General features: G+C 49.7%; 1 protein-coding gene across 2 annotated transcripts in view; it reads right to left on the minus strand.

Moving 5' to 3' along the window:
* Positions 1 to 11,143, minus strand: part of PPP4R3A (protein phosphatase 4 regulatory subunit 3A) — a 109,550-nt gene extending 98,407 nt beyond the window's left edge. Inside the window, exons 1-4 of one of the 2 annotated variants that reach the window (XR_011315022.1) lie at positions 10,416 to 11,143; positions 4,739 to 4,794; positions 2,988 to 3,086; positions 1,458 to 2,075 (exon numbers count right to left, since the gene is read on the minus strand). Coding sequence is in view for 1 of the 2 variants with exons in the window: in XM_069736845.1 (XP_069592946.1) it covers positions 1,458 to 2,075; positions 2,988 to 3,086; positions 4,739 to 4,794; positions 10,416 to 10,557 (915 nt within the window). In the remaining variant the exon portion in view is untranslated. The remainder of the gene's footprint in view (positions 1 to 1,457; positions 2,076 to 2,987; positions 3,087 to 4,738; positions 4,795 to 10,415) is intronic. The other variant, XM_069736845.1, reaches the window with a different exon arrangement.
* Positions 11,144 to 16,935: the final 5,792 nt, after the last annotated feature.

Here is a 16,935-nt window from a genome sequence, read left to right on the forward strand (position 1 = left end):
TGGAATCTGGGAGTGTGAGGAGTGTCTGATTATGTTAACTTTTAACACGGCAATTTTTTTTTTTTTTGTATGTTTCTTTTTTTTTTTACAAAAAGATGAAACGGGAAAAATTAATTAAGTCATGAGAATAAAAACTTTAAAAGCTAGAAATTAACCCAGAAATGAAGTCATACAAATTTGGGAAGTATATAAAAAAAATAAGGATAGACATCCGATCTGGGGCTAAAAATCACAAACACTAGAAATAGTAATTTACAATATGGATTGCCCAATATGACTAGGCTGTACTTCTTTTTTTAGTATATATCACAAATGCTTACAACGGATGTCTGATATTTACAACAAAAATAGAAGTGACCACTAATAAATTATAAAAACCTAAATTTTATTTCCATATTCACATTGAAAATAATTAAGATTCAGGAGTAGGTATTGGAAAGAATTAGAAAACATAGGTCACAACATGTATATATCTTGAAGAAGCAGGGTGAAACCTGCGTGAGGAATGAAGGCAGGAGCTCCCCTCCATCTCTTCATACAGCCGCTGACTATACAGGTATCTTAGAGGCTTGTCATTGCATTTTTTGGGTGTCTTGGCAGTGATTAATTCATGTTGAAAATATTTGCATGGGCATTTATGACATGTGTTAGACAGATATAGATAGATATATAGAGATAGATATATATATATATATATATATATATGTATATATGCGCTACGCTATAACCATGCATCTTTCAGCAATAGAAAGCTTTCAGCACAGATAAATATATTTGTAACGATTCTTTTATATACTTAATGAGTGTCTGATAGAGCACACACATTTAACATTTCTATGATATACTGTCACCGTGTGTCTAATTTATATATGTGTATATGTCAGTAGCACGGGGGGGTGGCGCATGTGCTTGCCAGCAGCACGGGGGGGGGGGGGGGGGGGGGGTGTTGGGGCATGTTTCCGCCAGCAGCACAGGGGGGGGGCATATCCATGATGTGGGGGGGGATTGGGAGATGCAGGCACATGTAATATTCGCTGCTCCCCTGTGAATCAACTCGGGGCGGCTTCAGCACCGAGGTGATGGACAGCTGGTGCAGTGAATATTACATGATGCTAATGAGCGGGAGAACAGGACCTCCTGTTGTCTCTGCAGCCTGCAGCCAGCCCACCCAAGCCCCCTGAAAGCACTCCAGAGCTGCCCCCCTCCCCTACAACACAGCACATATATATGTTGTGAGCTTTTCTGCCTTCTATTTCTTTCCCGTACCTACTTCTGAATTTTAATAATTTTTTTTAAATGTGAATATGGAAATAAAATGTAGGTTTTTATCATCATGTATTAATGGTCACTTCTATTTTTTTTTTTTTTTTTTACTAGGGTTGTAAATATCAGACATCCGTGAATTAGTCAGTATTCTCAGGTCGGTGCTAGAGAGGAGACAAATATTCAGAACTCACCTGTAACATACCAACTATCTCCACTTTATTAAAAAATATGAAAGAGTGAAGCGTAGACAACATGTTTTCTTCAAAGACAGAGGGTGTGGGCAATACCACATCTTGTATGTATTGCACTCTGTATGTCTGGTGGATTTTCTGTTTTAGCTCAGGGTCCGATATGGGGATCACTTCCTTAAATTTAGCAGTTTTAGTTAGAAACTCCCTGTGCTTCCGCTGGACAGATAAAGAGGGGTCGTACTCCAGGCAGCCAATGATGTCCATGATGCAGTCTTCAGAAAACATGACTTCAAAGAGTGCAGTTCGGTTTAAGAGGAAAATGCCCTTAATAATTTCGTACAAGTGGTGTAATCCTTCAGCGTTCTCCAGGTCTTCACACACATGAAAAAGTTCAAGGAGTTTTTTAATGTACCCCTCATTCTCTAAAGACAGAGATAATTTTTCACGCCGGAGCGGAGAGGGCAACGAAGAGGCCACAACTTCAGCGATTTCCTCTAACCGACTAAGTTCACAGGATGGCAATTCCAAGCCTGGAGAGGACATATCCTCGAAACGCTCTTCTTCCGATTCATCCACCAGATCCTGAGTGATATCCACAGAAGGGTCTTTCCCTTGAACCTGCAGGAAAAAGAACAACTATGCTTTTATTGGTTCTAGATGCAAGTATATATTTTTGTATAAGTATGCAAGAAAATGCATGTGAAAAGAAGCACATCTTGCACAAAATACTGCATATTTTCCAAAATGTTAGGAAGACAACTACATCTGTCATGTACAGACCAGGTCATAAGCTGTAGGAATAATGCACCCTACTGCTGCTGGGCTTCCTGTGATCTCACAGATGAGACTTAGTGCTGCAAATTACGAAGATAAATAACATTCAACATAAAAAGGGGAGAAAGAAGTTAACCGCGCACACACCAAATTATTAGGAGAGACTATATGGAGATGTCAATAATCTTGTATTATCTGCACAAAGGTTAAAGGGAACCTGTCACCCCGTTTTTTGAGATTGAGATATAAATACTGTTAAATAGGGCCTGCGCTGTGCGTTACTATAGTGTATGTAGTGTACCCTGATTCCCCACCTATGCTGAGAAATACATTACCAAAGTCGCCGTTTTCGCCTGTCAATCAGGCTGGTCAGGTCAGGTGGGCGTGGTGACATCGCTCTTTTCTTCCCCAGCTTTCCGTTGGTGGCGTAGTGGTGTACGCATGTCCAAGCTCCGAATTCCCTGCGCGCACGTGAAGAAACAGCGCGCGATCTGCGCTGTTATCCCTTTCATCGGTGGGGGCGGCCATCTTCCTGGGGCCGCGCGTGCGCAGATGGAGTGCTCTGCTGCACGGGGCTTCAGGAAAATGGCCGCGGCATGCCGCGCGTGCGCAGAAGAGATCGCGGCGGCCATTTTCCCAAAGCCGAGATGCAAACTCTATTTAACAGTATTTATATCTCAATCTGAAAAAACGGGGTGACAGGTTCCCTTTAAAAAAAATCAATATGAGCTCTATGTGCAAACACTCATTACGTACCTGACATATTTTCTCCCAAATCTCATCACAGCCAGCCTTTTCTTGAAAACTCAATGCCAAGTCATAGTTTTCAGCCTCCGACCAAACGATCAACGTGTCCTACAATATACAAAAGAACAATTAAATAACATAAAAAAACAATACATTTTATATAGCAAACTAAGAAAGGAAAGATTTTAAACTTAAAAGTTTTATATGGGCTATTTTTCTTTTTTTTTTTGTTAACCTGCAGATTAACCCCATATCTGCAGGTTAACAGTGTTAATCCTGGTGACAGGTACCCTTTAATTTATATTTAAGGGGGCAAACGCTTTTTCACACAACTGTATTAGGAAATTTCAGGTAGAAGTGATCTTATATCGTTGCAGGGCTGTAAGGATTTTCCAATCCTCCATAAGTAGCAGTTTAATTTCTCATCTACTATATAATTGTCTAAGGATCTGTCTGTCACGGATATTGGTCGCGGCCTCTGTCTGTCAAGAAAATCCAAGTCGCTGATTTTTTTTCCACGACCAATCAGCGACGGGCACAGTCCGGAAGAAAATGGCAGCTCCTTACTCCCCGCAGTTGCTGCCCGGCGCCCGCATACTCCCCTCCAGCCACCGCTAACACAGGGTTTAACGCCGGCGGTAACGGACCGCGTTATGCCGCAGGTAACGCACTCCGTTACCTTTAACCCTGTGTGTCCTCAACTTTTTACTATTGATGCCGCCATCTAGTTATACTATAATATTATAGAGCAGGATTTGTAAGATACAATCGGCTTCAATTAAAAGTGCATCTAGGTCTGTAATATGAACAGAGACTCCGTTTGCCGCCATACCACATCCATCCATGAATGAATCCCATCCGCTTTGATGGTGCCATTATATTAGTTGAAACACCAGCTCTTCACATTCAGTATCTTTATCAGCACCAAAGAAAATACACAGTGAGGAAGAGGAAGAAGAGGAATGTGATAGAGAGAAGACATTGGATCAAGTGGTCATGCAGATGTCAGTGGATCCTGGTCCGATCATGAACTGTAAGTCTACCCGACAAGAGCATCGCAGCTTCATATGTTTCTATGAGGTGGTCACACTCGGTTCGGAAGACCCGTGGCCAGTCTATGCATTGCAGTCCAAGATCAGACAGCGATCCACTGAGGTCTGAATGAGCCCTAACTCTGAGAGCAATACACTGTTTAAACTGTTAGAAACAGAAAATTACTCTGTGGTATGGGCATCAAGAGAAGCAGAAAATGACTGTGTGGTATGGGCAACCTGAGAAGCCTGTCTTCTGAAAAAGCTTCCTACACATGAAGAGTTATGAACAGGGGCAGCCTATTTCATTCGACCCACACTAATCACTGAATCAGAGACAAGGGCACTAACTAGGAAACCAGCAAAGGAATCCATAGATAAATCAGTATACCACTGGTTTGTCACTTCTGACAAGGAGTGGGACAGTGATCAGTTGTGCAATTCAGCTCCACCATTTAAGAGATCAGAGGGGTCCCCAGACTCAGATCCTTATCGGTCATAACTTTTGACAAGTAACCTTCACAGATTTTTTTTCCCCAAAAGTTAATCCTTTTTAGCTTTTCAGAATCCTGTCTGGGACAAATTCAGTACAAAAATATACCACCAAATCACAATACAGCATTTTAGAAGTGGGGAACTTTATAGATTATGATTATACAAGGCAGCTTCTTTGCATGCAATCTGGCAATTCGCATTGTGCCACATATAAGCAGATATTTCGGTATTTACCTGCTGTTTCTGGTAAGCAGTGTTTGGGTTAATTTTGGATTCCAAAAGTAACGAGCCTAAAAATCAAGAAAAAAAAAACATGAATAAATCCAATGTGGCTGCAGTTATCTATATCACACATTTGCCTAATGTCTCTTTATAACTCAATGGCATTGATTATAAATAATAAAGAACATAAACAGACTTTGCTTTTACTTCAATTTTGGTGGCACCACAGTACAATATGACTGCTCTGTGCAGAATATTGCCTTATTCACAATCTGCATTTATTTTCTATGTGCATTTGGATGAAACAGAAGAAAAACTTTCAGACATATTGATCGTTGGATTCAGGATCATGTTTAGTTTTCATAACAAGGACCAACAGCCAAGAACAGGGGGATGTCAAGAATGTCGAGGTTTGCTCCAAGCAAAATCTGATTTTTTGGGGGTTTGGTGTTTTCTGTAAACCACCTATAGAGACTGATAATAAAGGAGAATCCTCTGTCCATACATATATAGGCACTGCCAAACTCTTCTCACTGGCGCAGTCTGTTCACTTTCCAGATAAATCCTTAGAAATAATAGTTACGATTACCTGAGCTAAATGTGCATGCCTCAAAAAACAGAGTTTTGGCGCAAAGGAGAAGTAAAATTGTTGTTCATGGCAACCAATGAGAATCTACAGGTCCTTCTCAAAAAATTAGCATATAGTGTTAAATTTCATTATTTACCATAATGTAATGATTACAATTAAACTTTCATATATTATAGATTCATTATCCACCAACTGAAATTTGTCAGGTCTTTTATTGTTTTAATACTGATGATTTTGGCATACAACTCCTGATAACCCAAAAAACCTGTCTCAATAAATTAGCATATCAAGAAAAGGTTCTCTAAACGACCTATTACCCTAATCTTCTGAATCAACTAATTAACTCTAAACACATGCAAAAGATACCTGAGGCTTTTATAAACTCCCTGCCTGGTTCATTACTCAAAACCCCCATCATGGGTAAAGGTACCTTCACACATAACGATATTGTTAACGATATCGTTGCTATTTGTGACGTAGCAACGATATCGTTAATGAAATCGTTCTGTGTGACAGCGACCAACGATCAGGCCCCTGCTGGGAGATCGTTGGTCGCTGAACAAAGTCCAGAACTTTATTTCGTCGCTGGACTCCCTGGAGACATCGCTGGATCGGCGTGTGTGACACCGATCCAGCGATGTCTTCACTGGTAACCAGGGTAAACATCGGGTAACTAAGCGCAGGGCCGCGCTTAGTAACCCGATGTTTACCCTGGTTACCATGCTAAAAGTAAAAAAAAACAAACACTAGATACTTACCTACCACTGTCTGTCCTCCAGCGCTGTGCTCTGCACTCCTCCTGCACTGGCTGTGAGCCGGAAAGCAGAGCGGTGACGTCACCGCTCTGCTTTCCGGCTCACAGACAGTACAGGAGGAGAGCAGAGAAGCAGAGCGCAGCGCTGGAGGACAGACGGCGGTAGGTAAGTATCTAGTGTTTGTTTTTTTTTTACTTTTAGGATGGTATCCAGGGTAAACATCGGGTTACTAAGCGCGGCCCTGCGCTTAGTTACCCGATGTTTACCCTGGTTACCGGCATCGTTGGTCGCTGGAGAGCGGTCTGTGTGACAGCTCTCCAGCGACCAAACAGCGACGCTGCAGCGATCCGGATCGTTGTCAGTATCGCTGCAGCGTCGCTTAATGTGAAGGGGCCTTAAGACTAGCGACCTGACAGATGTCAAGAAGGCCATCATTGACACCCTCAAGCAAGAGGGTAAGACCCAGAAAGAAATTTCTCAACAAATAGGCTGTTCCCAGAGTGCTGTATGAAGGCACCTCAATGGTAAGTCTGTTGGAAGGAAACAATGTGGCAGAAAACGCTGTACAACGAGAAGAGGAGACCGGACCCTGAGGAAGATTGTGGAGAAGGACCGATTCCAGACCTTGGGGAACCTGAGGAAGCAGTGGACTGAGTCTGGTGTGGAAACATCCAGAGCCACCATGCACAGGCGTGTGCAGGAAATGGGCTACAGGTGCCGCATTCTCCAGGTAAAGCCACTTTTGAACCATAAACAGCGGCAGAGGCGCCTGACCTGGGCTACAGAGAAGCAGCACTGGACTGTTGCTAAGTGGTCCCAAGTACTTTTTTCTGATGAAAGCAAATTTTGCATGTCATTCGGAAATCAAGGTGCCAGAGTCTGGAGGAAGACTGGGGAGAAGGAAATGCCAAAATGCCTGAAGTCCAGTGTCAAGTACCCACAGTCAGTGATGGTGTGGGGTGCCATGTCAGCTGCTGGTGTTGGTCCACTGTGTTTCATCAAGGGCAGGGTCAATGCAGCTAGCTATCAGGAGATTTTGGAGCACTTCATGCTTCCATCGGCTGAAATGCTTTATGGAGATGAAGATTTCATTTTTCAGCACGACCTGGCACCTGCTCACAGTGCCAAAACCACTGGTAAATGGTTTACTGACCATGGTATTACTGTGCTCAATTGGCCTGCCAACTCTCCTGACCTGAACCCCATAGAGAATCTGTGGGATATTGTGAAGAGAAAGTTGAGAGACGCAAGACCCAACACTCTGGATGAGCTTAAGGCCGCTATTGAAGCATCCTGGGCCTCCATAACATCTCAGCAGTGTCACAGGCTGATTGCCTCCATGCCACACCGCATTGAAGCAGTCATTTCTGCCAAAGGATTCCCGACCAAGTATTGAGTGCATAACTGAACATTATTATTTGATGGTTTTTTTGTTTGTTATTAAAAAACACTTTTATTTGATTGGATGGGTGAAATATGCTAATTTATTGAGACAGGTTTTTTGGGTTATCAGGAGTTGTATGCCAAAATCATCAGTATTAAAACAATAAAAGACCTGACAAATTTCAGTTGGTGGATAATGAATCTATAATATATGAAAGTTTAATTGTAATCATTACATTATGGTAAATAATGAAATTTAACACTATATGCTAATTTTTTGAGAAGGACCTGTACATCTCAAATGGAAAATGAACACATGACCTATCTGGTCGCCAATGGCAACTACTTCCCTTTTCTGTGCAGCAGGGGGTGGGGGAATCTGCACACCATTACCTAGGGGAGAGGGCGTCTCAGCGCGCCACCGCCATTACTTGGAGGGGGTGTCTCAGCGCGCCGCCGCTATTACCTGGAGGGGGTGTCTCAGCGCGCCGCCGCTATTACCTGGAGGGGGTGTCTCAGCGCGCCGCTGCCGCCATTACCTGGAGGGGGTGTCTCAGCGCGTCGCTGCCGCCATTACCTGGAGGGGGTCTCAGCGCGTCGCTGCCGCCATTACCTGGAGGGGGTCTCAGCGCGCCGCCGCCATTAACCAGGGGGTCTCAGCGCGCCGCCGCCATTAACCAGGGGGTCTCAGCGCGCCGCCGCCATTAACCAGGGGGTCTCAGCGCGCCGCCGCCATTAACCAGGGGGTCTCAGCGCGCCGCCGCCATTAACCAGGGGGTCTCAGCGCGCCGCCGCCATTAACCAGGGGGTCTCAGCGCGCCGCCGCCATTAACCAGGGGGTCTCAGCGCGCCGCCGCCATTAACCAGGGGGTCTCAGCGCGCCGCCGCCATTAACCAGGGGGTCTCAGCGCGCCGCCGCCATTAACCAGGGGGTCTCAGCGCGCCGCCATTACCTGGAGGGGGTCTCAGCGCGCCGCCGCCATTAACCAGGGGGTCTCAGCGCGCCGCTGCCGCCATTAACCAGGGGGTCTCAGCGCGCCGCCATTACCTGGAGGGGGTCTCAGCACGCCGCTGCCGCCATTAACCAGGGGGTCTCAGCGCGCCGCCATTAACTGGAGGGGGTCTCAGCGCGCCGCCGCCATTAACCAGGGGGTCTCAGCGCGCCGCCGCCATTAACCAGGGGGTCTCAGCGCGCCGCCGCCATTAACCAGGGGGTCTCAGCGCGCCGCCGCCATTAACCAGGGGGTCTCAGTGCGCCGCCGCCATTACCTGGAGGGGGTCTCAGCGCGCCGCCGCCATTACCTGGAGGGGGTCTCAGCGCGCCGCCATTACCTGGAGGGGGTCTCAGCGCACCGCCGCCATTAACCTGGAGGGGGTCTCAGCGCGCCGCCGCCATTACCTGGAGGGGGTCTCAGCGCGCCGCCGCCATTACCTGGAGGGAGTCTCAGCGCGCCGCCGCCATTAACCAGGGGGTCTCAGCACGCCGCCGCCATTAACCAGGGGGTCTCAGCGCGCCGCCATTACCTGGAGGGGGTCTCAGCGCGCCGCCATTACCTGGAGGGGGTCTCAGCGCGCCGCCATTACCTGGAGGGGGTCTCAGCGCGCCGCCATTACCTGGAGGGGGTCTCAGCGCGCCGCCATTACCAGGAGGGGGTCTCAGCGCGCCGCCATTACCTGGAGGGGGTCTCAGCGCGCCGCCATTACCTGGAGGGGGTCTCAGCGCGCCGCCATTACCTGGAGGGGGTCTCAGCGCGCCGCCATTACCTGGAGGGGGTCTCAGCGCGCCGCCATTACCTGGAGGGGGTCTCAGCGCGCCACCGTCATTAACCAGGGGGTCTCAGCGCGCCGCCGCCATTAACCAGGGGGTCTCAGCGCGTCGCTGCCATTAACCAGGGGGTCTCAGCGCACCATCACCATTAACCAGGGGGTCTCAGCGCACCATCACCATTAACCAGGGGGTCAGGGCGCCGCCATTAATCAGGGGGTCTCAGCGCACCATCACCACTAGGCTAGGTTCACATTGCGTTAGTACAATCCGTTTAGTGCATAAGCTAACGGAATGCGCTAACGCAATGTCCAAAAAGGTATTGCGTTTAGCAATCCCGCTAGCGCAGATCTGGCATCTGCGCTAGCGAGAACGGACCGAAAAACGCTGCAAGCAGCATTCGAGGTCCGTCAGAAAATAACGGGACATCGCTAACGAATGCCAAAAATGGTATACGTTAGTGATGCGTTAGATACATTGCGGTCAATGGGTGCGCTAACGGATCCGTTACATTGCGTTAGTGGTGCTATGTAACAGATCCCGTTAGCGGACTTCCACTAACGCAATGTGAACCCAGCCTTAACCAGGGGGTGTCAGAACGCCGCTGCTATTAACCAGGGGGTCTCAGCGCACAATCACCATTAACCAGGGGGTCCCAGCGCGCCGCCGCCATTAACCAGGGGGTCCCAGCGCGCCGCCGCCATTAACCAGGGGGTCCCAGCGCGCCGCCGCCATTAACCAGGGGGTCCCAGCGCGCCGCCGCCATTAACCAGGGGGTCCCAGCGCGCCGCCGCCATTAACCAGGGGATCTCAGCGCGCCGCCGCCATTAACCAGGGGGTCTCAGCGCACCCCCGCCATTAACCAGGGGGGTCTCAGCGAGCCGCCGCCATTTACCAGGGGGTCTCAGCGAGCCGCCGCCATTTACCAGGGGGTCTCAGCGAGCCCCCGCCATTAACCAGGGGGTGTCAGAGAGCCGCCGCCATTTACCAGGGGGTGTCAGAGAGCCGCCGCCATTTACCAGGGGGTGTCAGAGAGCCGCCGCCATTTACCAGGGGGTGTCAGAGAGCCGCCACCATTAACCAGGGGGTCTCAGCACGCCGCAGCCATTTACCAGGGGGTCTCAGCATACCATCACCATTAACCAGGGGGTCTCCATGCAGTCACCCACCTCCCCTCCGCCTGTGGCCGCCACTCACCGTCGCTCTCGGCTCGCACCAGCAGGGACATGCCCTTCAGCCGGTCCACGTAACCGGAGGACACATGACCGGTGCCCCGATCGTCCCACTGTCGGTCCTCGTTCAGGGTGTAGACCTTCACCCGCCGCCGGGTGTCCGTCATCCTGGCGGCGCTCTGCTCCGGGAGACCCGGTCCCCGGGCTGTCGTGACTCCCGGACCCCGGTCAGCAGCGCCCGCTCTCCGGGCTTTCCTAGAACGTATAGACCGGAACACAGGCCTCAATCTTCGGGCTTTCCTGAAGGCCGCAGCCCGGCTGCTCTGTCGCGCTGCTCCGGGTCTGTGGGCTCTTCTCGCGCCCGCCAGGCCCAATCCCCGAACCTTCCTGACACCCGTAGCGGCTTCTTTTTCCACCGCTATCCGCAGCCCGGTGCACTGGCTTTCCGTGTCTTCTAGTCACCCCTGTAGGCCTCAGGTTGCCGGTGAGTCGTGACGCCGCCGAGCGCTGATCCCGTCAGACCGGCTCCTGTTCTCTTCAGTAGAGGTGAGGTAGGCCGGAGCCCGGAGGCTCGCTCTGCACTAATGGCGGAAAGATGGGAAGTGGAGAACGGGCTAGTCTTCAGTGTCCAGACCGCTGCGCTGCTCTCACTCCCGGTATCCCCGCCCCTCTGCCCGCCGTGCCTGGCCCAATGTGTCCGTCACAGCGCAGCCGCCATATTCCTCGTCCCCTCCCTCTGCGCGTTGCGCGTTCAGCCTCTCACCTTCCCTCGCTGTCTGGAAAGGAAGAGCGCCCCAATATCACCCGTCATCTATCGTACTCGTGGTCACTGGTAAATACATCACCTCAGAGAGGTCAGTGACCGAATCCCGAAATCACCTCACAGAGGTCTGTGAACGAATCCAGATATCACCTCAGAGCGGTCTGTGACCGAATCCAGAAAACACTTTAGAGGGGTCAGTGACCAAATCCAGAAATCACCTCAGAAGGGTCTGTAACCGAATCCAGAAATCACCTCACAGGGGTCTGTGACTGAATCCAGAAATCACCTCACAGGGGTCTGTGACTGAATCCAGAAATCACCTCACAGGGGTCAGTGACCGAATCCAGAAATCTCAGAGGGGTCAGTGACCGAATCCAGAAATCACCTCACAGGGGTCTGTTACCGATTCCAGAAATCACTTCAGAGGGCTCAGTGACCAAATCCAAAAATCACCTCACAGGGGTCTGTGACCAAATCTAGAAATCACCTCAGAGGGGTCTGTGACTGATCCCAAGACATCACCTCAGAGAGGTCAGTGACCGAATCCCGAAATCACCTCACAGGGGTCTGTCACCGAATCCAGAAATCACCTCACAGGGGTCTGTGAACGAATCCAGATATCACCTCAGAGCGGTCTGTGACCAAATCCAGAAAACACTTTAGAGGGGTCAGTGACCAAATCCAGAAATCACCTCACAGGGGTCTGTTACCGATTCCAGAAATCACTTCAGAGGGCTCAGTGACCAAATCCAAAAATCACCTCACAGGGGTCTGTGACCAAATCTAGAAATCACCTCAGAGGGGTCTGTGACTGATCCCAAGACATCACCTCAGAGAGGTCAGTGACCGAATCCCGAAATCACCTCACAGGGGTCTGTCACCGAATCCAGAAATCACCTCACAGGGGTCTGTGAACGAATCCAGATATCACCTCAGAGCGGTCTGTGACCGAATCCAGAAAACACTTTAGAGGGGTCAGTGACCAAATCCAGAAATCACCTCAGAAGGGTCTGTAACCGAATCCAGAAATCACCTCAGGGGGGTCCGTGACTGAACCCAAGACATCACCTCAGAGAGGTCAGTGACCGAATCCCGAAATCACCTCACAGGGGACAGTGACCGAATCCAGATATAACCTCATAGAGGTCTGTGACTGAATCCAGAAATCACCTCAGAGTGGTCTGTGACCGAAGCCAGAAATCACCTTACAGGGGTCTGTGACCGAATCCAGAAATCACCTTACAGGGGTCTGTGACCGAATCCAGAAATCACCTCACAAGAGTCTGTGACCGAATCCAGAAATCACCTCACAAGAGTCTGTGACCAAACCCAGAAATCACCTCACAGGGGTCTGTGACCGAATCCAGAAATCACCTCACAAGAGTCTGTGACCAAACCCAGAAATCACCTCACAGGGGTCTGTGACCGAATCCAGAAATCACCTCACAGGGGTCAGTGACCGAATCCAGAAATCTCAGAGGGGTCAGTGACCGAATCCAGAAATCACCTCACAGGGGTCTGTTACCGATTCCAGAAATCACTTCAGAGGGCTCAGTGACCAAATCCAAAAATCACCTCACAGGGGTCTGTGACCAAATCTAGAAATCACCTCAGAGGGGTCTGTGACTGATCCCAAGACATCACCTCAGAGAGGTCAGTGACCGAATCCCGAAATCACCTCACAGGGGTCTGTCACCGAATCCAGAAATCACCTCACAGGGGTCTGTGAACGAATCCAGATATCACCTCAGAGCGGTCTGTGACCAAATCCAGAAAACACTTTAGAGGGGTCAGTGACCAAATCCAGAAATCACCTCAGAAGGGTCTGTAACCGAATCCAGAAATCACCTCAGGGGGGTCCGTGACTGAACCCAAGACATCACCTCAGAGAGGTCAGTGACCGAATCCCGAAATCACCTCACAGGGGACAGTGACCAAATCCAGATATAACCTCAGAGAGGTCTGTGACTGAATCCAGAAATCACCTCAGAGTGGTCTGTGACCGAAGCCAGAAATCACCTTACAGGGGTCTGTGACCGAATCCAGAAATCACCTTACAGGGGTCTGTGACCGAATCCAGAAATCACCTCACAGGGGTCTGTGACCAAATCCAGAAATCACCTCACAGGGGTCTGTGACCGAATCCAGAAATCACCTCACAGGGGTCTGTGACTGAATCCAGAAATCACCTTACAGGGGTCTGTGACCGGATCCAGAAATCACCTCACAGGGGTCTGTGACCGAATCCAGAAATCACCTCACAGGGGTCTGTGAACGAATCCAGATATCACCTCAGAGCGGTCTGTGACCGAATCCAGAAAACACTTTAGAGGGGTCTGTGACCGAATCCAGAAATCACCTCACGGGTCAGTGACCGAATCCAGAAATCTCAGAGGGGTCAGTGACCGAATCCAGAAATCACCTCACAGGGGTCTGTTACCGATTCCAGAAATCACTTCAGAGGGCTCAGTGACCAAATCCAAAAATCACCTCACAGGGGTCTGTGACCAAATCTAGAAATCACCTCAGAGGGGTCTGTGACTGATCCCAAGACATCACCTCAGAGAGGTCAGTGACCGAATCCCGAAATCACCTCACAGGGGTCTGTCACCGAATCCGGAAATCACCTCACAGGGGTCTGTGAACGAATCCAGATATCACCTCAGAGCGGTCTGTGACCGAATCCAGAAAACACTTTAGAGGGGTCAGTGACCAAATCCAGAAATCACCTCAGAAGGGTCTGTAACCGAATCCAGAAATCACCTCAGGGGGGTCCGTGACTGAACCCAAGACATCACCTCAGAGAGGTCAGTGACCGAATCCCGAACTCACCTCACAGGGGACAGTGACCAAATCCAGATATAACCTCAGAAAGGTCTGTGACCGAAGCCAGAAATCACCATACAGGGGTCTGTGACCGAATCCAGAAATCACCTTACAGGGGTCTGTGACCGAATCCAGAAATCACCTCACAAGAGTCTGTGACCGAATCCAGAAATCACCTCACAGGGGTCTGTGACCAAATCCAGAAATCACCTCACAGGGGTCTGTGACCGAATCCAGAAATCACCTCACATGGGTCTGTGACCAAATCCAGAAATCACCTCACAGGGGTCTGTGACCGAATCCAGAAATCACCTCACAGGGGTCTGTGACCGAATCCAGAAATCACCTCACAGGGGTCTGTGACCGAATCCAGAAATCACCTCACAGGGGTCTGTGACCGAATCCAGCAATCACCTCACAGGGGTCAGTGACAAAACCCAGAAATCACCTCACAGGGGTCTGTGACCGAATCCAGAAATCACCTCACAGGGGTCTGTGACCGAATCCAGAAATCACCTCACAAGAGTCTGTGACCGAATCCAGAAATCACCTCACAGGGGTCTGTGACCGAATCCAGAAATCACCTCACAGGGGTCTGTGACCGAATCCAGAAATCACCTCACAGGGGTCTGTGACCGAATCCAGAAATTACCTCACAGGGGTATGTGACCGAATCCAGAAATCACCTCACAGTGGTCTGAGACTGAACCCCAGAAATAACCTCAGAGAGGTCTGTGACTGATCCCAAGACATCACCTCAGAGAGGTCAGTGACCGAATCCCGAAATCACCTCACAGGGGTCAGTGACCGAATCAAGATATCACCTCAGAGCGGTCTGTGACTGAAACCAGAAAACACTTTAGAGGGGTCAGTGACCGAATCCAGGAATCACCTCAGAGGGGTCTGTAACCAAATCCAGAAATCACCTCAGAGAGGTCAGTGACCGAATCCAGAAATCACCTCACAGGGGTCTGTGACCGAATCCAGAAATCATCTCAGAGGGGTCAGTGACTGAATCCAGAAATCACCTCACAGGGGTCAGTGACCGAATCCAGAAAACACCTTACAGGGGTCTGTGACCGAATCCAGAAATCGTCTCAGAGGGGTCAGTGACTGAATCCAGCAATCACCTCACAGGGGTCAGTGACAAAACCCAGAAATCACCTCACAGGGGTCTGTGACCGAATCCAGAAATCACCTTACAGGGGTCTGTGACCGAATCCAGAAATCACCTCACAAGAGTCTGTGACCGAATCCAGAAATCACCTCACAGGGGTCTGTGACCGAATCCAGAAATCACCTTACAGGGGTCTGTGACCGAATCCAGAAATCACCTCACAGGGGTCTGTGACCGAATCCAGAAATCACCTCACAGGGGTCTGTGACCGAATCCAGAAATCACCTCACAAGAGTCTGTGACCAAACCCAGAAATCACCTCACAGGGGTCTGTGACTGAATCCAGAAATCACCTCACAGGGGTCAGTGACCGAATCCAGAAATCTCAGAGGGGTCAGTGACCAAATCCAAAAATCACCTCACAGGGGTCTGTGACCAAATCTAGAAATCACCTCAGAGGGGTCTGTGACTGATCCCAAGACATCACCTCAGAGAGGTCAGTGACCGAATCCCGAAATCACCCAACAGGGGTCTGTCACCGACTCCAGAAATCACCTCACAGGGGTCTGTGAACGAATCCAGATATCACCTCAGAGCGGTCTGTGACCGAATCCAGAAAACACTTTAGAGGGGTCAGTGACCAAATCCAGAAATCACCTCAGAAGGGTCTGTAACCGAATCCAGAAATCACCTCAGGGGGGTCCGTGACTGAACCCAAGACATCACCTCAGAGAGGTCAGTGACCGAATCCCGAAATCACCTCACAGGGGACAGTGAGCGAATCCAGATATAACCTCAGAAAGGTCTGTGACTGAATCCAGAAATCACCTCAGAGTGGTCTGTGACCGAAGCCAGAAATCACCTTACAGGGGTCTGTGACCGAATCCAGAAATCACCTTACAGGGGTCTGTGACCGAATCCAGAAATCACCTCACAAGAGTCTGTGACCGAATCCAGAAATCACCTCACAGGGGTCTGTGACCAAATCCAGAAATCACCTCACAGGGGTCTGTGACCGAATCCAGAAATCACCTCACAGGGGTCTGTGACCGAATCCAGAAATCACCTTACAGGGGTCTGTGACCGGATCCAGAAATCACCTCACAGGGGTCTGTGACCGAATCCAGAAATCACCTCACAGGGGTCTGTGACCGAATCCAGAAATCACCTCACAAGAGTCTGTGACCAAACCCAGAAATCACCTCACAGGGGTCTGTGACTGAATCCAGAAATCACCTCACAGGGGTCAGTGACCGAATCCAGAAATCTCAGAGGGGTCAGTGACCGAATCCAGAAATCACCTAACAGGGGTCTGTGACCAAATCTAGAAATCACCTCAGAGGGGTATGTGACTGATCCCAAGACATCACCTCAGAGAGGTCAGTGACCGAATCCCGAAATCACCTCACAGGGGTCTGTCACCGAATCCAGAAATCACCTCACAGGGGTCTGTGAACGAATCCAGATATCACCTCAGAGCGGTCTGTGACCGAATCCAGAAAACACTTTAGAGGGGTCTGTGACCGAATCCAGAAATCACCTCACAGGGGTCAGTGACCGAATCCAGAAATCTCAGAGGGGTCAGTGACCGAATCCAGAAATCACCTCACAGGGGTCTGTTACCGATTCCAGAAATCACTTCAGAGGGCTCAGTGACCAAATCCAAAAATCACCTCACAGGGGTCTGTGACCAAATCTAGAAATCACCTCAGAGGGGTCTGTGACTGATCCCAAGACATCACCTCAGAGAGGTCAGTGACCGAATCCCGAAATCACCTCACAGGGGTCTGTCACCGAATCCAGAAATCACCTCACAGGGGTCTGTGAACGAATCCAGAT

The sequence above is a fragment of the Ranitomeya imitator genome, chromosome 1 (assembly GCF_032444005.1).
Source record: "Ranitomeya imitator isolate aRanImi1 chromosome 1, aRanImi1.pri, whole genome shotgun sequence".
In the NCBI taxonomy this organism is placed as follows: domain Eukaryota; kingdom Metazoa; phylum Chordata; class Amphibia; order Anura; family Dendrobatidae; genus Ranitomeya; species Ranitomeya imitator.